The 25,512-nt window shown below is 43.0% G+C and overlaps 2 protein-coding genes and 1 long non-coding RNA gene across 21 annotated transcripts in view; 1 reads left to right on the forward strand and 2 right to left on the reverse strand.

Moving 5' to 3' along the window:
* Positions 1-207: 207 nt before the first annotated feature.
* LOC117311676 (uncharacterized) lies at positions 208-9,533 on the reverse strand. Its single transcript, XR_004525977.2, has 3 exons — positions 8,968-9,533; positions 8,514-8,872; positions 208-5,672 (listed from the first exon to the last, which is right to left on the reverse strand). It is a non-coding gene; the product is annotated as an uncharacterized lncRNA (long non-coding RNA).
* A 94-nt stretch (positions 9,534-9,627) lies between these two features.
* Positions 9,628-18,773, forward strand: HNRNPH1 (heterogeneous nuclear ribonucleoprotein H1). 17 transcript variants are annotated; one of them, XM_019937419.3, is made up of 14 exons: positions 9,628-9,744; positions 10,229-10,357; positions 11,652-11,807; positions 12,017-12,160; positions 13,644-13,782; positions 14,736-14,914; positions 14,991-15,062; positions 15,117-15,250; positions 15,396-15,531; positions 15,923-15,982; positions 16,074-16,163; positions 16,827-16,919; positions 17,377-17,426; positions 18,022-18,773. In XM_019937419.3, exons 2-13 carry the CDS (start codon positions 10,261-10,263, stop codon positions 17,424-17,426), a joined length of 1,350 nt encoding a protein of 449 aa, XP_019792978.1. In that variant the 5' UTR covers positions 9,628-9,744; positions 10,229-10,260; the 3' UTR covers positions 18,022-18,773. The 17 variants fall into 17 exon arrangements, with proteins under 17 accessions (XP_019792978.1, XP_019792980.1, XP_033709580.1 ...); XM_019937421.3 differs by having other exon boundaries at positions 16,074-16,133; XM_033853689.2 differs by having other exon boundaries at positions 15,138-15,250.
* Positions 11,059-25,512, reverse strand: part of RUFY1 (RUN and FYVE domain containing 1) — a 65,552-nt gene continuing 51,098 nt past the window's right edge. For 2 of the 3 annotated variants that reach the window (XM_019937411.3, XM_019937410.3), the window contains 3 exons: positions 24,077-24,125; positions 22,302-22,379; positions 20,564-21,199 (listed from right to left, as the gene is read on the reverse strand). In XM_019937411.3, the coding sequence (XP_019792970.1) occupies positions 21,053-21,199; positions 22,302-22,379; positions 24,077-24,125 (274 nt within the window). In that variant the 3' untranslated portion in view covers positions 20,564-21,052. Of the gene's footprint in view, positions 20,407-20,563; positions 21,200-22,301; positions 22,380-24,076; positions 24,126-25,512 lie in introns of those variants that run through there. The other variant, XM_073802895.1, reaches the window with a different exon arrangement.

Below are 25,512 nucleotides of genomic sequence, written 5' to 3' on the forward strand. Positions count from 1 at the left end.
ATTGGCCATGGCTCACAGGCCCAGCCGCTCCGCGGCACGTGGGATCCTCCCGGACCGGGGCACGAACCCGTGTCCCCTGCATTGGCAGGCGGACTCCCAACCACTGTGCCACTAGGGAAGCCCGGGGCTTGTTTTTAAAAAGAGACACAGGTTAAGAAACTGATTTTGTTATCCAAATATTCTCCCAAAGAAAAATCCAGGCTCAGATGATTTCACTGGTCAATTTTATTAAAGTAGAAATAAACACCAATCTCATACAAACACTTGCAGAAAACAGAGTAGTGAGGAACACTGAAGAAACTCTTTTTCTGAGGCCATCATTACCTAGGACAGAAACCTATGAAGTCATTACAAAAAGAAAATTGCAGACCAATAGCCCTCATGAATACAGACTTAAATATCCTTATAAAATATTAGCAAATCAAATACAACATTATATAAAAATATAACACATTATGACCAAGTAGGATTTATCCCAGGGATGCAAGGTTGTTTTAATATTTGAAAATCAGTCAGTGCATGCTTCTCTCACTCTGCATCCTTGCCAGCCCTGGAGATTACAGATCTATAAGCTCTTATTCAAAATCCTCACATATGCTTCAGAATGCAGAATTTTTTGGATTTTAGAAAATTCTATGACACTCCCAGCAGACTCTGAATCAGTATCTCCTAATCAAACTCATTAATTAATGGTTTTGTAGCAGAATATAAGAAATATTCTCACCAAGCAAGATGAGTCAATGCTGCAAAGAGCCTCATATTAGCTCAGGTTAAGTCTTGCTGCTAAATGAACTGGCCTCAAACTTACCATCTTTCTGGTTTCCAGGACTTTATGAATTTTGGATTGGGGATAAGGGATTGTGGACACAAATCGTTCTTTAATTTTAGCCAATCCTGCTGCTGCTTTACTTTGCATTTCTCTGACCACTTGTTAGGTTGAACCCCTATTCATAAGCTTTAGACCATTTACGTATCCTGTTTTCTTATTGGTCTGTTAGAAATTGTAGGTACTTTTGACTTAGGGCTTTTGAATTTTTGTCTTTCACATGTTTTATAAATATTTTCTCAGCTTATCATTTGTTTATATATTTTATCTTCTACTAGGAAAACTAAAAATTTGCGTGCAGTCAAATGTATGTTTTTTGTGGTTTTTTTGGCTTTTTGGTTTCCAGACTTAGGGAGGATTTTCCACCCCAAAGTATTATAAATATGCTTGTTTTTTTCTTCTGCTATCTGGTTTTATATTGAAATATTTAGTATGAAATCTTTAACACATCAGAAAAGTATTTTGGTGTTTTGTGTTATTTCAGAGCAAGGTTTCTAAACCACGGCACTACTGACATTTGGAGTCAGGTAATTCTTTGGTGTGGGGGACTATCCTGTGCATTGTAGGATGCTTAGCAGCATCTCTGGCCTCTACTCACTACATGCAATAGCAGCCCCCAGTTGTGACAACCAATATGTCACCAGACATTGCCAAATGTCTGTTGGGGGTAAAATCCCCCCTAGTTGAGAAAGACTGGGTTGGAGTCCAGCTTGTGTTTCTTTTCCCCATAATCATGGCCAATAATGTCAGCACCAGTCATCAAATTAATCACCTCTTTTTCCATCCAACATATATCTGCAGCTATTTCTGAATTCTTGTCCTTTTCTTGGCCAGTTCCACTCCACTACCATTCTTCTATTCACAGTATTCTGGGATCTACTCAGGCATTTGTTCTTCCAACTGAACTTTAAAATCATTTAAACCAGCTCTAATTGCACAGTATAGCTAGACTCTCTTAACACAGTCTTAAGAAGTAGTGGGCATCCTTGTCTTGATCTGGATTTTAGTGGAAACGACTTTGATATTTCCATTTAGTTTGCTTTATACTTTTGGGTTTTGATAAATAGTATTTTCATATTTAAGTATTTTACTTCTATTCCTTTTTAACTTATGATTTTATTAGGGATAGAGATCTATCCATCAATTCTATCTAGTGAGTGTTTATGGATTTTGGTAATCATATGATTTTTCTTCTTAATTTGCAAGAAAATGAACGATCCTTTTTATTTCCTGGACTAAACCCTGTATTAGTTTCCTGATATTGCTATAAAAAATTACCACAAATTTAGTGGCTTAAATCAACACACATTTATTATATTAGGTTCTAAGAAGTGTAGGCTGGTATTGCATTTGCCCTCAATCTTCTCTGCATTTCTAGTCTTGCTTCCACCCTTTCTGCTCAACCTAAACTGCTCTTGCTAAAGGCACCAGAGACCTAAATTCTGGGGCCTCCATTCCTCTATCTTCTGAGTCCTCTCACCATAATTTGATGCTGTTGACCACACTGTTTCACCTGAAACCCTGTCCTTTTTTTTCCTTTGTTACCCTAATGATTCCCAGGTTTGCCCATCTTTCTGGCCACTCCTTTTCAGCCTCCTTTGCTGTTTTCTCCCATTCATTCACTCATTCTTTCATTGTTACAAACTCCCAATCTGTAATGTGTGTGATACCTTGTGTTGGAATCTCTAAGAGCCTCTTCTCAAAGGTCAGCCCCTTTATTCATTCCTAAGGTTTTAAATATCATCTGTATCCTGTGACATCCAGATTTTACATCCGGCTTAGATTACTCTTTTTAGCTTTAAACTCATAAAACGCGAGCTGCTTATATGACATCTCCACTTGGATATCTTGGAGGCATTTCAAATTTAACATGTTTAAAATGGATCTACTGACATGCCCCTTCCTTTCTGCCTGCCTGCAGCTCTCCCCATCTTCACTCACTCCAGTGCACTGACCTTCACATGTCCTTCTGCCTCCTCTCCCTAATCCATCTCTCATCCAACAGTTAACTTGTTCATGCCTACTACATGCCAGGCACTCCATCCAGTGTTAGCAATATAACCAACATTCTAGTGTGAGGAACAGGCAATAAAAAGTAATTACATAGGGTTTCCCTGGTGGCGCAGTGGTTTGGGAGTCCGCCTGCCGGTGCAGGGGACGCGGGTTCGTGCCCTGGTCCGGGAGGATCCCGCGTGCCGCGGAGCGGCTGGGCCCGTGAGCCATGGCCGCTGAGCCTGCGCGTCTGGAGCCTGTGCTCCGCAACGGGAGAGGCCACAACAGTGACAGGCCCGCGTACCGCAAAAAAAAAAAAAAAAAAAAGTAATTAAATAAATAAATAAGATAATCACAGAGTGCAGAAACACTGTGAAGGAAATGAATAGAGGAATTTGATAGAGAAAGACCTGAAGAAGGAGCTAGTGAGGATGAGCATTTGGGGAGAGAGCTCCAGGCAGAGAAGACACCATCTGCAAAGGCCTACAGGTGGAAAAGAGCAGAAAGGAGGTCAGTGTGGCTGGGGAGTAAAAAAGGGGGTGGAAAAGTAATGAGGTGCTGGAGAGGTACACAGCATCACATCATGCAGGACCCTGAAGACCACAGCAAAGAAAGGACTTAACTTGAAGTGCAGTGAGAGCCACTGAGGATTTAAAGCAGGGGAGTTACATGATATGATTTGCAGTTTTGAAAGATGACTCTGGATAATGGTTATGGGGTTTCTTTATGGGGTGATGAAAATGTTCTAAACTTAGAATGTGATGGTTGGACAACTCTGTGAATATACTAAAAAAAAATTGTATGGTATGTGAATTATATCTCAGAAAAGCTGTTGGCAGGAAAAAAAATCATTCTGACTGTGGTGAGGGTGACCAGACAAATGCCAAGAGTATAGCCAGGGAGATCAACTGCATTCATCAGATGACAGAGGGATGAAGGAACCTGGGGCAGAGTGCTGCCCATGGGTACAAGGCAGGGTGTGGTGAATGTCATATGGGGTGGGGGGAGGAAGGAGGATTCCTTATGAAACTATTCCCAGCACAGAAGCAAGAATAATCTTTGAAGGATATAAATTGGATTGTGCCACTGTGCACCTTGACCCTTCAGTGGTTTCCTTCTGCAGGTAGAAGCAACCCCTCCCTGCCCATTTGGCCTTGGGGCTGCCACTCCTGCCTTGGAGTCTCCCAGCCTCAAAGCCTCCCCTCTGCCAAATCACTCTCTTCTAACCAGGCCCTATCACCTGTCAAATCCCAGTTTAAGTGCCACCTTCCAGAAACTTTCTCAAAACCACAGTGAGATACTGTTTCACACTTTTTAGGACATCTACTGTCAAAAAACAAAAACAAAGCCAGAAAATAGCAAGTGTTGGTGAGGATGAGGAAAGACTTGGAAGCTGGGTGAATTGCTGGGAGGTATGTAAAATAGTTAAGGTACATATCTAGGAATGGAATTGCTAAATCATATGGTAATTCTATGTTTAACTTTTTAAAGAACTGCCAAAATGTTTTCCATACAGGCTGAAACAATGGAAAGCAGGAAATCAAACATAGTTGCACACCAAAGTTCAAAGCAGCACTATTTACAATAGCTAAAAGGTGGAACCAACCCATTAATGAATTAATGGATAAGCAAAATGTATTATATACATACAACAGAACGTTATTCAGCTTTAAAAGGAAGGAAACTGAGGACATGGATAGACCTTGAAAACATTATGTTACGTTAAATAAACCATACACAAAAGGACAATTATTGTATGATTCCACTTATATCAGGTACTAGAATAGGCAAATTCCTAGAGACAGATAGTAGAATAGAGGTTACCAGGGTCTGTGGGAGCAGGGTTGGGGAGTTAAGTGTTTAAATGGTACAGAGTTTCAGTTGGAGAAGATGAAAAAGTTCTAGAGATGGAGAGTGGAAATATTTGCGCAACACTGTAAATGTACTTAATACCACTGAACTGTACACTTAAAAATGGTTAAAATGGGGCTTCCCTGGTGGCGCAGTGGTTAAGAATCTGCCTGCCAATGCAGGGGACACGGATTCGATCCCTGCTCCGGGAAGATCCCATATGCCGTGGAGTAACTAAGCCCGCGTGCCACAACTACTGAACCCGCATGCCACAACTAACTGAGGCCCACGTGCCTAGAGCCCATGCTACTCAACAAGAAAAGCCACTGCAATGAGAAGCCGGCGCACCTCAACAAAGAGTAGCCCCCGCTCGACGCAACTAGAGAAAGCTCACGCGCAGCAACGAAGATCCAACAGATCCAAAATTAAATAAATAAAACATTTTAAAAGGTAAGTAATGACACTAGTCATCAATACATTTTGAACACATGGCCGAAGGATTCAACCACAGTGAGTGTCCCAGCTGAAGCTTTGGAAAATCAGGGCCAATACCCTGAAGGTTCAAAACCAATGGTTGTCACATTCTGCCTAAAGGAGATGCGCTGAGAGAACGGAAGAGGTTAGGATCCCCTTTCCAGGTCACCCCAGCAGCTGACCTCACTCCATCAGGAGCGCCAGCCCCTCCCCTCAGCGGCGATGCTGGGCTGGCTGTGGGGACGCCTTTGTTTTTCTATCTCACTTAGGAAAAGTACGTATCAGAATTCACACTGAACAGTTTAAATGGTTTCGGAGCCCTCACCAGGCGTCGGAGGAGTTCTTATTCAAGACAACCATAATTATGCAGCTGAAAGGGCCGAGCCATGTTGCACCGGGTTGGGATGGGCTTGGGACTCTGTACCCAGGTTCTAACCACTGAGCCACCGTCGCTATGCTTCCAGTCTCCAGCTTCAAAGTGGGGTCCCCCGGTCCTCAGCACGATCTGGAGGCAGCTGATGCCGTGGTGCTAGAAGGATGGGAGGAAACTCACATTCAAATGTTCTCAATCCTTACTACTCAGAAAATTTTAAAGTTTTATAGCTACAAGTAATGTGTTCAGCATTAAAACAATTTAAAATACAGAAGAGAGTGAGTTCCCTGGCAGTACAGGGCTTAAGAACCCACACTTCCACTGCAGGGCACAGGGGCCCAATCCCTGGATGGGGAACTAAGATCCCGCGAGTGGTGTGTGGCCAAAAAAAAAAAAAAGAAAGAAAGAAAGAAAGAAAAAGAAGAAAGAGAAAATACAAAGAAGAAAAAAAAATTTTTTTATATATGTATAAAATTATACATATATCTTTTCCATATATGTATAATTTTTCTTTATGCATGTGTGTAATTATATTTCCAGGAAGTTGAGCCATACTGTATTATTGCTTCATAATAATGCATAATAATTATTGTTTCATTGTTTTTTTTTACTCAATGAATATTGTAAACATCTTTCCAAAAATATAATTCTAGTCACCATTTAAAAAAACTGCAAAGTATTGCATTATATAGGTCAGTTTTTCTCAACTTTTTTTTCCTATGACTGTCACCCAAAGGAACCTTTTTAGACAATTTTTTCCCTAATTCTCCCCCATGTGAAATGTTAATAGCATAGGTATACTGTATATCTTTTTAGGTACCGTGGCCAAAAACCATTGTAATAGCCTAGATGTATTCACTCTTCTCCCCACAGTCAAGAACCAATTTTGCCCCCATGGGAGGCTATATTGACCCCAGTGACAATGCATGATAAAGTTGTACTATAATTTATTCAATACACCATTAGACATTTAAGTTGTTTTTAAAATTTACCTATTTCACGCTGTGATGAACATTCTTACAAATTTAAATCTGTGCAAAAGTAGATGTGGAATGTATGGGTCCAAGGTAATGCGTATTTTTAAGATCTTGAATATACATTGCCAGTAGCCCTCTAGTGTACCGATTTACAATGGGCATGGCACTTCCCTGCATTCTTTCCAGCTCTATCATGACTCTTTTTAGTGGTCATTACTTTTTTGTGTCAGAGCCACGTGGCTTGTTGGATCTTTGTTCCCTAGTTGTGGTGTGCAGGCTTAGCTGCCCCGTGGCTTGGGGGATCTTAGTTCCCTGACCAGGGATCAAACCCTCATCCCCTGCATTGGAAGGTGGATTCTTTACCACTGGACCGCCAGGGATGTCCCGAGGTCATCAATTTTAAGACACACCATGTTTTATGTACCACTTATAAAAAAATTTCGCCAATTAAACTAGGATGCGCCACTGGTTCTTAAGGCACATCCCTATTTTGAGAGGTTAAACTGAAAAAAATGTGCTTTAGAATTGGTGAAAAAGATAATGAATAAATGTGCTTCATCTCTGTATAGGAAAGGGCTTGCTAAGCTTAAAGACAAACTCAAAGTATCCAGGGCTTTGACTTCACCAAAATGAAAAACCTCTGTATGTCTAAACATTAAAAACAACAACAATTAAAAGGTAATCAAACAGAAAAATATTTGGGGCAATTATGGCCAAGGTAATAGTCTTAATAAAGACCAAAAGAGCACTGGAGAAAGAAGCTGAACTGACAATTTATATGAGGAAATCAGCATTAATTGTATATAATTTATTCTATTTTACTAATAATCAAACATGCAAATTAGAGATACGGTTTTTCTCAGTATTAAATTAGCAAAGATTAGAGGAAAGGAAAATTTCAATGCCAGCAAAACAAAGGGATACGGAACCCTCACCTGCTGCTGAAGAGTGCTGTCAAGTGCGATAACCTTTTACTATAAGTAGCCCTAAAAATATTCAGATTCTTTCATTGAATAATTTTACTCCTAGAAATCTATCCTGAGGAAATGATCTAATATTCTATGATGATTATACATTACATCTACTTATTATGGAAGAAAATCCTAGAAAACTTTAGGAAAAATAAACATCTTAGGGATTTCCCTGGAGGTCCGGTGGTTAGGACTCCGCACTTTCACTGCTGAGGGCACGGGTTCGATCCCTGGTCAGGGAACTAAGATCCCACAAGCCAGGCTGCCAAAAAACAAACAAACAAATCTTAGAAGTGTAGCCGTGTTGTTAAAGGGCGAAAACATGATATACTGTGTATCTTTTTAGGTTTTTTTTGGCCACGCAGCTTGCGGGATCTTAGTTCCAGGACCAGGGATTCAACCCAGGCCACGGCAGTGAAAGCGCTAAGTCCTTTCACAAGGGAATTCCCGAAAACATGACTTTATAATGCACTACCAGGGGGGATCAAGGTTTTTCCCTCATCTAATCAGAAACTAGTGTTCTTAGGTCATTTTTTTTTTGCCCTCACCCTGCAGTTTCCAGAATCCTAGTTCCCTGAACAGGGATGGAACCCAGGCCCTCGGTCCAGTCCCAACCACTGGACCGCCAGGCAACGCCCTTCTTAGGTCATTTAATTAGACCAGAGCTCTTAAATGCTGTAACCTATTAAGAAACCTTGAGAGATATCTTTGTGATGTCCTGGAGAGATAGCACCCAAGAGCAAAAACTGTTTTTGCTTTTGAATCACTCAGAGATAGACCTTCAATCTGGAAGACTTGGGAATCCCACATCTTGGTGACTTCAGCCAAAATGCCCTCTATTTCCTCTAGCTCTTTTTGCAATTGAGGGCAAGGAGCATCATTCACCATGATTGTCCCGTCTGAGTCCCCTTCACACCCAGCAACAGAGTTTTCCTTTTCAAACAGGTCCTATTGCGCCCTGCTGAAGACCTGCCAAAGCCTTCTCGTGTGCTTGGAGTTATCACCCTTGCCAAGGCCTAAATGGCCTTTCAGGATCGGGCCTCACCTACCTGTGGGACCTTATCTTGGATCATCTTCTCCCTGTTCCATTGATGTCCTCTCCAGTTTTCTCAAACCTGTTAAAACCGGATACGACTTCCAGACCATTGTAGGGACGAAAACGTGCTTTACTTGCATCTTCCCATGGTGGCACTCAGAGAGGCCTTCGCTGTGGTACCCCTGTGTTTATTGCATGTGTCCACCAGGCCGAGGTGGGGAGGACAGCCGGCATCAGACAAGGGGAGGACTGGAAGGCTACGGGAACGGTCCCAGTTTCCGCAGTGCTGCCGGAAATCACGAACATCCCTAGTCTCGGGCCATATGCGCACATGGGGTGACCCTGGAATCTTGCCGAACTGAAGGCCTCCACCTGGAGAATGGACATAACGGTATCTACTTAACTTTGGGAGAATTAAGGGGGAACCTGCTCGGGAGAGCGAAGTCCGGCGTGCACCGGCGGCTTACCCTACGCTCACGAGGCGCGACGAGACGCGCATCCGGCGCCCCCCTCTCGTGCGAGCGCCCAGCCGGCCGACCCCGGGGCGAGGCAGCTGGGGTCGCAGGGTGGGAGTTCGTTAGGGCAAAAGCGGGGTACGGGACTGGGGTCCGGGCCCCAGGCCCAACGGCGGCAGGTAGGGGGTTAGTGGCGGCACGAAAGACTTGGACATGCTCCCGGCGCCGCGGGGGTGGCTTCGGGTGCAGGAAGTATGCAGTCCCGCAGCCCCCAGTTTGTCACGGGATGGCTCTAAGGGAGAAAAGGAGTATAGGCGGCGGGAGGGAGGGGAGCACTTGTACTTTCAGGTCTGCTAGGACTGCGGATAATAGGCTAGGGACACCTCCTCACAACCCAGAGCCTGGTACTGTTCCCGTAAGGAACTAACTGCCGCCACACCCCTCCCCCTTCTGGCGGGTAAGTCGAGCGAACGGTTTGAAGGAAGACGCATGCGCGTGAAACTCAAACCGCTAAGGCTCGAATAATCGCGGTAAGGCGCAGGCGCAAAAAAGCCCGGCGGGTTTAAGGAGGTGGGCGGGGCTGACCCAAATACGCATGCGTGTAATAATTTACTGGCGGGAGGTGGGCCGGCTTATAGTATTACGCATGCGCTCGAGCTCTGTGTGACGCAAGGGGGCGGTGCGGGAACCTAGCTGCGCGTGCGCAGAGCTTGTTCAAAGGGCCTTATTTAGGTTGCGCAGGCGCCCGCTAGCCATTTCGTCTCAGCCGCGCCGAAGTTGTGTGTGCAGGTGAGTGTTTGGTGTTCCGTATTTACCACCTAGCGGCCCCCGACGATGCCAGTTTTGCGAGGATTTCTTGTCCCAAGGTCTCTGTAGAGGCTGCGGGGGCTTTAGCAAGGTGCGGGCTACCGTTAGACACCAGGAATGGTTCGCCGAGTCGTGGCAGGGCCGCTGAGGCCTGCAGGCCGCGCCGACTCTATTGTGTGAGATGTCGGAGGAGGCGGAGCGGAAGCGGCCGCCGCCATTTCCTTGCCTCCACGCTGGCGCTAGGCCGGGTGCCCCTCGGCTTGGGGCACTGGTACCTGGTGCGCAGAGCGGCCTCGGGGACCCGGCCGCTGGCCAACTGGGCGTTCGGTGTTGCAGTCGCCTGGGTCGGAACGTCCGCACGGGCTCGACCTTTATGGAGGCGCCGCGGGCCGGCAGGGCGTTTCGAGATCAGAGAACTGTTTAATTTTAACATTTTTCAGGTCTGACCCTCATCCTCATCTTGCAGGCTGTTTCGACGCCAGGACCCCCTAAGAGACGATGATGTTGGGCACCGAAGGCGGCGAGGGATTCGTGGTGAAGGTCCGGGGCTTGCCTTGGTCTTGCTCGGCCGACGAAGTGCAGCGGTTTTTTTCTGGTGAGTCTGAAGCGGAGGCGGGAGTTCAGCCCGGGCTGCAGGGCGGGCGGGGAGGCGGCGGCGGCGGCGGCGGGGTGGGGGGTGGGGGGGGGCAGAGCCCAGGGCGCCCCCTGGTGGGGCGCGGGCGGCAGCGGTTCCCGCTGTCCTGCTCGCGCCCGGCCGGCCGCTGTTACGCAATGGAAATTGCGAAAGCCCCACCCGCCCGGCCCTCTTGGGGGAATGCGGCCTCTCTGGCGGATTTTTTTTTTTTTTTCATTAAGTATTAGTCATTCTGTGGATGTCTTTTAGAAAGGATAAATGAGGATAGATGGGGTTTCCCTTTCAACCTTGAGAACTTTGCCCAGCAGCTGAACAAATATAACACCTTTCCAGTTTTGGCGTTTATTTGAAAAGGGGCATTCTGCTTTGGAAAGATAAAATGTCGTTTCTTAATTTCAGACAATTTTCCTAATCAAGATTTTGTAACTGAAGAGCTCTTTCTCATAGTTCTTGATCTGGCTCACTTTACAGTTGAGGACACTGAAGCCCAGGAAAGTTTTCTTGCCTATGTAGTTTTTTCCCCAGTATGTAGGTTTCCTGAATAACGTCTGCCAAATGTCCTTGCTCTCATTATTAGCATAAGATGAGATTGAAAGATATATTTGGGAGAAATTTACAGGTTTTGGAAGGATACTGTAGTATTGACTTACTATCTGAATTTAGTGTGTAACGGAAAACGACCTGTAAAACAAGAACCAAGTACACTGGAAGCCACCTTGCAGTGGGCAAGACTGGGTTTGGCTTCAGCTGTGCAACTTGGAGCATTTTAGCTTGGTAACATTGATCCCCTTTCAGGTGAGTATTGGCCCTGCAATTCGGATACGAGCAAGAAATTGTAATGTTGCTGCTAGTAAGGTAAAACTGTCAAATACCCTAAATCAAAACTCCAAACCACGTTTATTCAGAAAATGCCATAAAATGACAAGGTCCAGATGTAAAAGTTTACTGAGGAGTTATAAAAAGGATGTTTAATGGACACTTGAATAGTGAGGACTTGGAGATAACTTTATTAAGACAGTGCTTTGAGTATTGGATTTTCTTGATGGATTGGGAATATATTTAGGGAATAAGAAAGTTTGGTCATAAGAGGAAAACTGCTTAATTACTGAAAGAGACACCCTAGGAGTTAGTAATACCTTGCTCATTTTAGGCTTTGCAAATGCTCTGCTTTGTAGTGGGGGTGTGTATAGGCATTTCATCACCCAGAGGTGGTTTTTAGTTTTAAATTCTGTATTAACAGTTGTTTTCTTTCCAGACTGCAAAATTCAAAATGGGGCTCAAGGTATTCGTTTCATCTACACCAGAGAAGGCAGACCGAGTGGCGAGGCTTTTGTTGAACTTGAATCAGAAGATGAAGTCAAATTGGCCCTGAAAAAAGACAGAGAAACTATGGGACACAGATATGTTGAAGGTTTGATTTACATTGCCCTAGTAACAGTAAATAAAACATTAAACAAATAGAAATCTATCTTACCCCTTCTGAATTTTAGGTATTTGACCGCATGGAAATGGTCATCTAAGAGTTTATGGCAGCTCTACCTAGATTATCTAAAGACCCAGGAAGTCTGAACTTGGTTTTCTAACTTTCCAAAGTTGACTAATTCTAAGCACCTCTTTCAGTATTCAAGTCAAACAACGTTGAAATGGATTGGGTGTTGAAGCATACTGGTCCAAATAGTCCTGACACGGCCAATGATGGCTTTGTACGGCTTAGAGGACTCCCCTTTGGATGTAGCAAGGAAGAAATTGTTCAGTTCTTCTCAGGTATGTAGTCCTGTTTGTTGCTGAGCAGTGAGTTCTGGCTAGCCTCTGGCAACATGTGATTGAATAGACCTTAAGTTGAGTAGCTTAGATATTTAAACAGGTTGTGAGTATATGCAGATGAATTAATGTTTTCTTTTTCCTGGAGACCTTCAAATAATTTAAGCCCATCTTAAAGGTGGATTAATTAAGTACTTTCAAAATGCTAACTGCCTATATTTAGTATTGTAGTTCAGAGTAGATCTTTGAGGATTGTCCTCAACAACTTAACTACTTTCCTCACATTGCTGTACAGCTAAGTACTTCAAGTTAAAGGTAAGATCCCTTAACATTAGATTAGTATGTTAGGTTGTTGTAATTTATGGCAAGTGTCTATATTGTAAGAGACACTGGGTCATGGGACCAGAAATTCTCTAATGATCTCATTCTGTTTATTAAAAAAAACTTAAGGAAACAATTGGTTTAGCCAGGGAATTAAACTTACTGAAAGTCAATCTAATATAAGTGTAGGTTGAATGTAGTCTTTGTATCTGAAGTACAGAAAGTGTTTTGAAATTGTTTTGGGCCTAAAGTATTTGAATGTTTAGCAGAATGTTAGAGCATATATTTTAAATACTGTTGCTTAATATTCATGTTGTGATAAACTGGAATTAAGAACAAGAAATCCTTTCATGGTTTAGTGTAGTATGTGTTAAAATCTTGACTTAACTAGATACATATCAAGTCCTAATATTTTGCCAGAATTTTTGCAATCAAGTCTGTTTTTATTGTTTTTGTCTAAATTGGTGAGAATTGAATGCTATCTGTCAACATCGTTAAATATGAACATAATTTCATATCTTCTAGGAAAGTGCTTTAAGTCCTTTTTGTAAGCTTGGGAATGTTTCCACGGAAAGGATTTTTCATAGACGGAATTTCCAGAAGTGAATCTTACTACTATTAGAGCATAAGAGTGCATGATTGTGCTGTGTTAGATCAGTTGTTTGTTGAAAGCTTAGATTGTATGTTTGTCAATTATATGACTAAACAATGTTTCAATTTGTATATTAAATGTTTAAATATGTAATTTCTTGAAACTGAAGTTCCACTAACTTTAAAACATTGCAATATGAAATGAGGTGAAAGGTGTATCTTGAATTTAGTAAAACTGTTGTCTCTAATGCTTGAAAATTTGTTAAGTTCTTGTATAATTTTCAACATTAAGTTGCATAGATAAATAAGTATTCTTAATTGTTGAATTCTTAATGCATCCTGTGTTCAGCAGGTTTTTTCTTACATACCGTGTCATGGGGTGTGTTAAGAATTAATAGTTTGTTATAATGGAACTTCATATTACTGCAATGAATTTTTAAAGAGTACTTGTTGAAAGCATACCGTTCACCTAAAGTTAAAATTCTGGTGTATTTAAAGCTATAAGAAGAATCATTTCTGGGCTTGTGATGTTAATATTGCCCCCCTACTGGGGTTATTTGTCCTTGGGTTGAAGGGTTGGAAATCGTGCCAAATGGGATAACATTGCCGGTGGACTTCCAGGGGAGGAGTACGGGGGAGGCCTTCGTGCAGTTTGCTTCACAGGAAATAGCTGAAAAGGCTCTAAAGAAACACAAGGAAAGAATAGGGCACAGGTGGGGATGGATGGTTGGTTGGATTTGTCACTTTTCTTATGGTAAACAATTAAATCCATATTCTCTCTGCTTAGAATCAAGGAAGAAAATCTGATTCCTAGTCCCAATTACTTGATGTTTTGCCACAATTTTCAAACTTCTCCTATGTCAAAGTTCCATAGTGCTTTCAGATTAAATTATAGGTTTTGAAATTGTCCCCAGTTAATTTGGTCTACTTTACAATTTTGTAGGATTCCTAATTAACCCCAGTTACTGGAGTTGAGAGACTATGGTTTTAAAAATGTTAATGCAAACCTGGCTTTAGCTGTAATAACTCCACCTAGTAAATTAATATTACCATAAGAAAATGTGATACTTTCTGATCTTGTTTTTAAAGTTGAAATGCAACAAACTTTCTTGCTGTATAAATGTTTTCTGCATATGTATTAATAAGCATAGCTTTCAAGAAATTGTCACAAAAGGTTTTATTCTCTTTGCTTGTGACTATTTTTCATTGAAGCATGCGCTTACCTATGCTGATTCCTACTAAAAGCATAGGCTGGGGTATTTATTGGCAGAAGGAAATGTGTAGTGTGGGCTAGACTGTTGGTGGAGGCTGGCTTTTTAGCTCACTTGCTATACATAATGCCAATGGATTTAAGACATGAAATGTTGAAAGTTGAGTGGAATTCTTTCCCTCCTAAGACATTTATTTTACAGTACTCCTCTCTACCCCTAAGGTTGGGCTCTCTGCCTCAGAGGAGTGAATTTTTTTTCTATAAAGTTTACATTAAATCTTAAAATTGAGTGAATTTCTGGTCATTGCCTGTACAAATATAAGAAATCTGGCTTTAAATATTAGTCAGTTTCATGGCTATGACTACATTGTTTTCTGTGTAACTGAATACCTGTATGAAATGAACTAATGTTTTCTCTCCCTTCCCCACTCCCTTTCCTCTTGAACAATGCTTTAGGTATATCGAAATCTTTAAGAGCAGTCGAGCTGAAGTTAGAACTCACTATGATCCACCACGAAAACTTATGGCCATGCAGCGGCCAGGTCCCTATGACAGACCTGGGGCTGGCAGAGGGTATAACAGCATTGGAAGAGGAGCTGGCTTTGAAAGGATGAGGCGTGGTGCGTACGGTGGAGGTATGTGTGTTGCGCAGGTGTCACGAGGTCTGTTCTTTATGTGACTTATTTAGTGATTGTACTTCTTGCCTTTCAGGTTATGGAGGCTATGATGATTATAATGGCTATAATGATGGCTATGGATTTGGGTCAGATAGATTTGGAAGAGGTAAGGTAAGAATTGAATTTCTCATCTAGGGATACTTAACTCTTGTTCATTTAGACCTCAATTATTGTTTTTCAGGAATGTCAGATCACAGATACGGGGATGGTGGCTCTACTTTCCAGAGCACAACAGGACACTGTGTACACATGCGGGGATTACCTTACAGAGCTACTGAGAATGACATTTATAATGTAAGTGTAGGATAAATTCATAAGTTGTATATCTCAGTGTAACAGTAAAAACATGGTTCTTATTCTACTTAAGTGAAGCAGCATGTTAAAGTTTTGTTTCCTGTAACAATATTTGACTTGATTCTCTGAAATACCTTATATTTAGTTTTTTTCACCACTCAACCCTGTGAGAGTACATATTGAAATTGGTCCCGATGGCAGAGTAACTGGTGAAGCAGATGTCGAGTTTGCAACTCATGAAGATGCTGTGGCAGCTATGTCAAAAGACAAAGCAAATATGCGTAAGTGTGATTTAAGGATCTTCAGGTCTCTTATAGGTAGTTGTGTGACTGATTACGATAAAGGAATAGTAAGGATGAGAAAAATTTGTAATCCAATAATAGGGTTCTACGGGATGTTTAAAAAGTGTGTGGGTTTTTGAAGTTAGTATGATTAAAAAATTTGTGATAAGAACACTGACTAAGGTATATGCTTAACTGACAAAGCAATTTAGGTGAATGTTTAATACTGCTTTTTGAAACTTGCATAAAGTAAATCACCTGAGAGAAGCAGCTAGAATTTTTTTTTTTTACTAAAAGTATTTATAGTTCACAGATCTACTTAAAAGAACTAAAAGTGCTTATCTTTTTCTTTCACCAACAAACATTTTCAACTTTTTTTTTCTCATTTCAGAACACAGATATGTAGAACTCTTCTTGAATTCTACAGCAGGAGCAAGCGGTGGTGCTTACGGTAGCCAAATGCTAGGAGGCATGGGTTTGTGTAAATATCACTTTAGTGTCTTTTTTTAAGCTAACCTTGTATGCCTTTTCTCTCATTTCAGAACACAGATATGTAGAACTCTTCTTGAATTCTACAGCAGGAGCAAGCGGTGGTGCTTATGGTAGCCAAATGATGGGAGGCATGGGCTTGTGTAAATATCGTTAGTTTTTTTAAAAACCAAAACGTTTATATCTGTATAAGTCAATTATATAAGTTAATATATATAAGGAGTTAAGCATAATTTAGGCAAAGAAAAGTATAGATTTGAATAGTATGTGTGCCTTAAATTGTTACATAAAACTGTTAGATAACAAATTAGTTTGAAGTACTTTTGGGGGAGGGGACTACAGAAAGAAACTAATTGAATTGTCTATAAGTATGAAGTATAAATCTAAAAGTAATATTTAGCAAAAAGCATAGGATCAAAATAAATTTTGGGGCATAATCAGGTGTTTAGTGATACCTGTGTATTGACCTACCCTTAATATATATCGAATTATGGGGGAAAATCCCACTAAATCCAGTTAAACATTTTCATAAGGTCTTGTCAAAATGCCTCTACTTACGGAAACGTGGATTCAGTCCTGCTGATGTGTATGCTGTTGGCCTTGTGGTTTATAAGTGTTTGACTAGCTCAAATGATGGATAGAAAGGTAGTCTGGTCATAGACAGTAGGCAGAAGGAGGGCACAGAGGGTTATATATAGTGATGTAAGATCAAGACTGGAAAATAATAGATTAGAATTACAAGCCCGGTACCACCAGGTACCACATTACATAAGGAACAAGGTTCTAATGTTCTCTTAACTTAACAGCAAACCAGTCCAGTTATGGCGGCCCAGCCAGCCAGCAGCTGAGTGGTGGTTATGGAGGCGGCTATGGTGGCCAGAGCAGCATGAGTGGATATGGTAAGTGTGTTTTTTAATATACTTGAGTAAGTTTCAGGCAGGTTTCTTTAGTTGGGAATATTCAGGCTCCTTTTTGGTGAAGTTGGGTTATTAAATGTATGCTCTTGATCCTAATATAACTGTTCAAATAGCTTTAACTTTCAGAATCAATCATTGGGAGGGGGAAGTATTCTATGAATTCAAAATAGTCATTATTGCAACTTTGAATAATGTCGAGCCAGAAAACATCTGCCTCCGTTTGTTAAAACATTAAATAAAATTGTTCACTTTTTCTTTTTGTTAGCAATAAATCCATTTTAGATGGAGGGAGAATTTTAAATAATAGAATGGTGGTTGGGTTTAGGACCGTATTTACTAGTCAGTTAACCTAGGATTGGTTTTATTAATTATTTTTTCAATTGGTCTAAAGAATGGTGATTTTGGTATTATAGTCTTACCCTACAAAATCCTTTTGCAGACCAAGTTTTACAGGAAAACTCCAGTGATTTTCAATCAAACATTGCATAGGTAAATATTTTCTCGAAAAGTATAATTTAAATTCCCAATAGCAAATACTGATATGTTGTAGTAACACTTTCTATAGCAGTCAATGGCTCTGATTTAACTCCATGGAGGCTGCCATTTTGGGCACAGTGAGTTGCCTTTAGTCCAACTTCGTCGTCTCACTTCCTGCCCGCCATGAATAGGAAAAGCAAGAGATTGCCCCTGTGCTCCCTATTCATATATGCCATTCGATGGACACATTGTGAATGTTTATGGTAAATTTTTTTTTAAAATGCTTTGTTTAGCTTTAAAAACAACATGAAGTAATTTTGCAATTTTTGAAAAACACTAGTTTTCCTTTAAACTTAATTTTCCACGTTGATCCTGAAGCATCCAATTAAATGGTAGCACAAGAGTCTGGCAAGTTGGTACTGCAGAGAAAAGGGGTTAATTGAGATTTGTTTGGAGTCGGGAGTCCCTTTTCCCAAACATGCTTCTCGCCACTTGGACAGCAGCCATTTGTACTCGTATACTTTTTAAACTTTTTCTTGGAATGCTGTATTTTAGTTGACTGATAATCTGATACTCATCCTGACTTGTCAAATTGATCTCTTTGCAGGCAGCCAAGGAACAGTGAACAGCAGCTACTACAGTAGTGGAAGCCGAGCATCTATGGGAGTGAACGGAATGGGAGGGATGTCTAGCATGTCCAGTATGAGTGGTGGATGGGGAATGTAATTGATCCTGATCACTGACTCTTGGTCAACATTTTTTACAAAACTTAAGTTTTAACAGTTTTGCAATACAAACTTGTGGTTTATGCTTACTCTTAAGTGGAAATCAGGATTGTTTTAAAGACTTAAGGTTCAGTATTTTTGAACACAAACATTCATTTAGGATGTAACTAGGTTGAGTAATCTGTTACTGTTAAATAATTTTCAGCTTTTCTCAAGTTAGTTATATTGTAGGATGTACTTAAGCAGTAGGTGTATTTAGGTTAAAGCAGTTGAATTATGTTAAATGTTGCTTACACCACATTACATTGAACACTGTTTGGATGCATTGTTGAAAGACATGCTTTTTTGTGAAACTCAATATAGGAGCTGTGTCTACAATTAAAAGTGAAACATTTGGCATGTTTGTTAATTCTAGTTTCATTTAATAACCTCTATGGCACGTAAGTTTAAGCTTTTTTTTTAAGTTAATGGGGAAAATTTGAGACGCAATACCAATACTTTAGGATTTTGGTCTTGGTGTTTGTTTGAAATTCTGAGGCCTTGATTTAAATCTTTTCATTGTATTGTGATTTTCCTTTTAGGTGTATTGCGCTAAGTGAAACTTGTTGAATAAATCTTCCTTTTAAAAACTGCACTTTGTCTTGTCTGTGCTTCAGTGTCATGTGGACTGTTTCTTGGTGATCTATTCCTGCCTGGGGCGTAGGTGAACAGTGGCCCACGTCTCTGGCTGTGGCAGACAGGCTCGGCAGTTGTGGCCGTTTTGTAGATGTCTTCAGACCTCTCTTCCCTCCAGTGCAACTGAAGGTAAACGTAGCTCTGGGGCCCTGTGGAAGGGCTTGTATGTCTGGCCTGGCTGCACAGGATCTGATCTGAATTTTTGCCTTTGACTTGCTAAGCACTTGCACAAAGCCAAGGGGGAGGCAGAAGTCTCCTCACTGCATGCTATGCATGTCCATGGAAGCCTTTTGAGCATGGCTGAGGAAGTGCCAGAGGCAAGGGGTGGCTGACTAGAGCTACCCCTTCCTAGTCTGATGGCATCTTTTGAATTTTGTTTATATGGGGTATCTTCTAGAAGGAGCTAGCTTATAGAGAACTTTCACATTGAGGTTTCAACCTTTATTTTTACCTCATTCCTCAAGATCAAAACTACTTAAGAGCGACATTATTCCATTTATTTACAAAGCTTCTGAAGTAGAATACCAAGTTGTACTTCAGGAGAACAAATGATTCGTTTAAATCAGTAATTGAAACCATTATCATATATAAAAACTCAATGACATTTGCTTAGGATAGTAGTAAGCAGTTCTTGTAAGTGTAGTTCTAGGATTCCCTTCAGATACTTAACACTAGTTTGGGAATTGCCACTCATTCATCCCTCTAATAGAAAAATTTCGCTGTATTGAGGTTAGAATTAAGAATCGGAGCTGTGAATATAGGCTTGTGCTGTTTGAAGCCACATGTGTACATTTTTACTTGCTGTGACTGCTGAAGGTTTCCTCTTGGGTGAGGTGAGTATGGTGAGTGTACTCTGAAAAATTGTGTGGAATGATTATTTACAGACTGTAGATGGCAGCATTGCGTGAAGGTATGCGTGAAGGGCCCTGCAGTCTGCGTGCCCTGCCACATGCTCTCTGAAGGCTGGGTGCATACCTTCAGTTGGGTTGGGGATACAGGAGTGTTGTACTTGGTAATTTTCTGGGGAGGCACTGTTGAGCATTGGTGTTCAGCTGCTGCCCGAGATCTTTACTGAGTTACTCCATGTCTGGGGAATTGGACACAAGGAGGGTTCCTTCCCCTGGTCCTCTAGTTTTTCACAAGGAACATCTTTGTTGAAAAACATGCCTTACTGGAGGAAGAAAAGGGACTAGAATTAGAAACTTGAACTCTAGAAACATTGTGGTTCTTTGGAACCTTGTGAAAATCTGTAGTTTGGAATGAATGCAGCTTTGGAGCTGGGCACAGTTTTGGAGGCTGGCCATACAGATTCGTGTTTTTCTGTAAGATGTTAGGAAAAACTCAGTGAACTTTTTGGCCAACCCAAATATATGAGGGAACGACTTTTGGGCTTTGGTGACAGGTACTTTCTCTGTGCTTGTTGGACTTATCAGCCCAACTTGTCCTTGGCTCAACTGGGCAGAGCAGCCTGCACCCCAGAACACAGCAGGCTCAGGTCTTCACCTCGAAGGCAGTCGCCCTCACCAAGGGCCTTGTCCTGAAATGGGGGTTGCTTTGGGCATCCTGTGAAGCTGACACAGCTCCTTCATTTTCTGCACCAGAATGAAAAATAAATGATTTTATTGCAGGGCTAGTGATGGGTATTCATGAGTGTGAAACAGCAAATTTCTTGACTCGGTGAAAAATAAATGATTTTACTGCAGGGCTAATAATGATGGATATTAATTCACAAGAGTGTGAAACAGCAAATTTCTTGACTATGAAAAATAAATGATTTTATTGCAGGGCTAATGATGGATATTCACAAGGGTGTGAAATAGCAGATTTCTTGATTCTGAAGCAGGGAAAGCATGCTGGGGCAGCGGGGAGGGAAAGGAATTGATTCACTAGTGGGTCTGCTGCAAAATAGGTTAATTCTTTGGAAACTGAAAAATGACAATAGCAAAATCATGAAGGTTACATCTGAACCAAAGCCAGTGGTGTCAAGGGAGAATTTCAATCCAGAGGAGCTGAATCCATACAATTTGGAAAGGAGAGGCGTGCAATTTCTGGTTCCCGCATGTTGTGTTCCAGAGTGACAGCAGCCCAGGCGAGGATCTTGTTCTCTTGGGAAACTAACCTCCCAAGTCCCTGGCCACCTCGAGACCCAAAGAGTTTGGCACTGCTCTGAGGCTGCCCACGCCCATGAAGACAGGCTGGCAACTGGTCCAGAAGGCAGGCCCTGCTGATGCCCCCACCTTAGGAGCCGGTGGAGGAGGAGCAGCGCTGAAGGAGCAGCGTGTGGCAGCTGTCGCACACACGTACTGGCTTGGGGTAGGAGGGCAGGGCCAGCTCATTACTGGAGCACGTGTTGCAGAAGATGTGGCCACAGTTTCGGCAGTGGTGCTAGAGGATGGAAAAGAACTCACGCTCAGAACACGCTGAGCTGCCTGGGTCTGCACACCTGCTCTAGTTTATCGACCTTTAAAAGTTTAATGCTTTAAAATCCCTCCCTCATGTATCAGTGAGGCATGTACCAATTTGGAATGGGTTCTTGTAGACCTTGTTTCTACATTTATGTTCCTGTAAAATCCATGGAGTTTTGGAGGGGTGAGTTAAGGTTCTTTTTTTTGTGTTTTATTGGACTTGACAGCTCTTAACTCACTGAGTTGGTAGTCCGTGCTACTTAAAGAGCCTGGGTTCATTCTCTGCAATCACTACATTCTATGGTGGTGACCCAAGGTTTCTTTAGCCAGCCCCTCATGAGAAGGGCATCTTGCTTTTGTAAACAGGGCTGCTGTTTGAACCTTGGGCACATGGCAGACGCCAAGACAAGGACCTGTGTGTCCCTCTATACATCACTTCTGCCAACTGCCCCCTACTCCCCCAGTCAGGCTAGACAATGGACCTTGAACTGGGCCATTCAGTGTGGGGAGCCTTAGTAAAGGCTCTATTTTGTGTGAGATCTATATCCTGCCCCTGTCCTGCCCAACTGGTCAATAAAGGCCTTGTCAACCCTGGACCAAAGACTGGGCCCAAGACCTTCTCTTCCGGAACCTGAAGACAGGCTACACAGGCATTCACTGGGGGCAAGTGCCCTGCCCAGATTGCCAGTTACCTTTTGGTGCCACCTGGATGCCTGTCCTGAGACTTAAATTGCCCATGGGTTCCCCATGGATTCTGTTTTTGCCTAACTTAGATTTTGGTCCTATTGCTTCCAAAGAATTTTCAGTTGATATACACACTTAGACCATTTCTGCAAACAAGCAGCCCCAACTCCCAAATCATTGAGAGGACTGTGATGGAGACAAGGCCTGTAACTTACCGGCTGGGGTCCCTGAAAGGGGGCAGGCTGGAAGGTCATCTGCATAGGCCAGCAGACCAGTGAGCATGAACACAATGCAGTGGGCCTAGCCCCACAGGCCTTTTCCAGAACCAGAGGAAGGAGAGCCCAGGCAGGGCACGAACTCAGCCCCTGAGCGAGCGAGTGCAGGGCTACCCCACATACCTTTCTCCGGGAAATGGAAAACTCCTTTTCACACTGCTTACAGTGCGTGGCTTCATCGTCTTTCAGCCAAGTATGGCCCTGAGGAGGAAAGAACACCACAGAATCCCACTTTACAGCTTGGTTCCTGATGAACCTTTAGCTGTGTTCATCCTTCAACCCAGCATCTGCTGTCCCTTCCTAATAGCACCTGGTCTGCTTTTGCGGGACTGCCTCTTCTCCACTAGAAGTGGCGTCACGGGACTGTCCCCACCCTGACCACAGCTGGAGCTCATGTGCTGCAGCCTGCCCGCCCTCTGGCTTCCTGGTCTCCACAGGTTGCCCCCAGTCCTCAAGCCAGATTCTCCAGCCTTCCCTTAACCTGAGACTCACCCACCCCCTTTCAATAAGTGCCCTGTGGCTGAGGTAACCAGAATCAGGATCTGGTTAACTCCAACCCTGGCTGAGACATTATCCAAAGTGCCTCCTGAACTGGCAGGAGGAAGAAGGGCCAACCCTGTCAGCCAGATTAGAAAATCTGTGACAACAGTCCCCACCGTGAGACAGAAGGCAACATGCTGTGGAGACAGGAAGCCCTTCTCCATACACACTGACCCCCAGTCCTCAGGGCATCGTGGGAGGCAGATGTCTCCATTCTGCCCAGGAGCCAACTGAGGCTTAGAGAGATGCTTTTGGAGGACTTTCTAAGGGAAAACTAGGATATGTGATTTATTCAGCCTCAGGGACTGAGGTGGTCAGGGGTCAAGGGCCCTGTGTACTTTCACGGCTCCTTGGCTTTTGTTGGCCATCACTTTCCTGATGACACAGATCTTATGATTGGGAGCTGCAGCACCACACCCAGGGCTTTCAACCTTGGGTTCACTAGTTCCACGCAGCTCTAGAGTCCCATTTTATGATTTTTATCCTCCCTCTGGCACTGTCAGCTGACGTTTTGTGCACATTTCTGTGCAGTGCAGGGGATACAAAGATAAACAGCTCACAGCAATGACATCCAAGGAGCTTTCGGTATACAAGGGAGGATACAGTAAACTGATGTGAACCGCAAGTCCAGGCTGCTGTTAGTTGCTGTGACAATTTGCTTCTGACCTGAGGTGCCCTGGTAGTCAGAGACATTAGGATCTCTGCTCTAGCATACGCTGGAGGGTGCCTTGTGAAGAGGGTGTTTGTGCACTGCTGCCACAGCAGAGCTGAAGCTGAAGGCTAGGAGCTCCTGCACCCTCCTCTCCACTCTCTCAGCCCCAGCTTGGTACTGCATGGGGTCACCTGGACCACATGTTCCTGCTCTCCTTAAGCTGTGTGTGCCACTCTGCCCTCCCCAAAATGGTCCAGAAACTTGGCCCAGCTCAGGGCTTAAGTGGTTCCCAGAAATGGCACAGGGCCCTTTAGTGGGCCTGTGGCCCCTCACTTGGAGGGAAAGGTCTTACTCTCACTATTAAAAAAAAAATACCTGGATCTCTTTCTGCCACTTTTCATTTCCTTCATTAGGGTACCTATGATCTAGGCCTAATGTCAAACTACAGCTGACAGCAGAGGACCAGAACCAGAGGACCTCGGTTCCAGCTTGGGCCCTGCCACTTGCAGCGTCGTCATCTCAGCCAAGTTACATGGCTCTGAGCAGCATTTTCTTATCCGTAAATAAGTGACAAGAACCACCAATCAACCACACATTCTCACCTGATTTTTGTGAGAAAACCTAAGAGCATGCTAGGATATTAGCACAAGCTGACTAATAGCTACGAGTAGTGATTCTTATGTTAATAACATTAATAATCCAGTACCTTCAGTGCCTTATTTACTTCTTTGATGTCTTCCATCTTCAGCTTTGACCTTAAAAAAAAAAGAGAGAGATTCATAGCCTCACTAGAGGGGCTTTCAAACTCGAAGTAAACCCACAAAAACTTTTTGGCTTTGTGAAGTCAACAAGACTTGTAAAAGAAGAGTGTGATAACACGGGTTCTTGTAAAATTACTTCTTTCCACCTTTTTATAATCCCAGAGTCATCTCACTATTGGCTCGTGTCTGGTGCAGTCTGAGGCTGAGCCTGTGGACTGAATCTGGCCTAAGAACAAACTGTTGAATTGGCAAGGATTTAAAAAGACTTTGAAATAGCTGCAAGCATTTAAAAATTGAGAATTATCTCATAAAAGCCCATGTTTCTGGCTTCTCTGGGCAACTATTCCTGAGTGTGACATGTGCTTTAACTCGGGGTGGGGGAGGGGGGCGCTCCCGTATCAGGCGTGGGCTCCCCCATGGCAGAAACCTGAATCTGTAGGCCTCTCACCAGCCCCTTTCCTGCTGCCTGCCTGCTCTGTCTAGAAAGGCCAGGCTCAGGGGGCATGATTGTTTGTTCTTGTTCCATTCTTTTTAAAAATATTTATTTATTTGGTTGCACCAGATCTTAGTTGCGGCATGTGGGCTCCTTAGTTGCAGCTCGCGGGGTCCTTAGTTGTGGCATGCGAACTCTTATTTGCAGCATGCATACTGGATCTAGTTCCCTGACCAGGTATCGAACCCAGGCTCCCGGCATTGGGAATCCTAACAACTGCGCCATCAGGGAAGTCCCCTTGTTCCATTCTTGTTAGTGCAAGAATAATTCCTTAGTTCTCCACATAAAAGACAGGACTGAACATTGTCTAAACTGGAAGAATTAAACCAGATAAAACGAAACATATGTATTTGTCAAAGCCTTTTTTTAAAAGCTGAGATTAGCCTAAACTGTCACTGGATTAGCCTAATCTAAGTGCCGGAGAGGCAGGCCTCTGAGACACAGGCTAGACTTCTAGGGAAGGATTAGGAAACCAAACATCAAGGCCTTTAAAAGAAAAACCCCTGTGGCCTTCAGGAGTGCTTGGAGGTGCTCCTTCTGTCCCCTGACTGGCTGCAGAAATAGGCCAGTGGGCTGACAGGGCCAGAAGCTGTCTGGGATGGACAAGGTCAAGATGGCAGCCTCAACATATAAGAACTTTCCTGGGAAATACAATTTGAAAAGAATCCAGATGTTCCCAAGATAAACTGGGCAGCTGTGCCTGTAGTTGGTGGAGGCATCTGAGAACAGGCTTCTCTGTCATCTGGTGTTGGCTTGCAAAAAGAAGGGAGGAGGGGAGAAAGCACTAGCCTTGCCGTGGTATGTATCCCTGACATGGCAACACCTACACAACCCGGCTGTGAAGGACATTCTGAAGCTGGGTCAGGCAGCAGTGCTGGGAGGCTGCCA

This window comes from Tursiops truncatus, chromosome 3 (genome assembly GCF_011762595.2).
Source record: "Tursiops truncatus isolate mTurTru1 chromosome 3, mTurTru1.mat.Y, whole genome shotgun sequence".
NCBI lineage: Eukaryota > Metazoa > Chordata > Mammalia > Artiodactyla > Delphinidae > Tursiops > Tursiops truncatus.

What these genes read in the sequence shown, in the direction of transcription:
- HNRNPH1 (XM_019937414.3), top strand. Translation starts at nt 10,261, where the DNA reads ATGATGTTGGGCACCGAAGGCGGCGAGGGATTCGTGGTGAAGGTCCGG. An exon ending in AGTGCAGCGGTTTTTTTCTG is followed by an intron (nt 10,358 to 11,651) that starts GTGAGTCTGAAG and finishes TTTTCTTTCCAG; the next exon opens with ACTGCAAAATTCAAAATGGG. An exon ending in AGCAAGCGGTGGTGCTTACG is followed by an intron (nt 15,983 to 16,073) that starts GTAGCCAAATGC and finishes CTCTCATTTCAG; the next exon opens with AACACAGATATGTAGAACTC.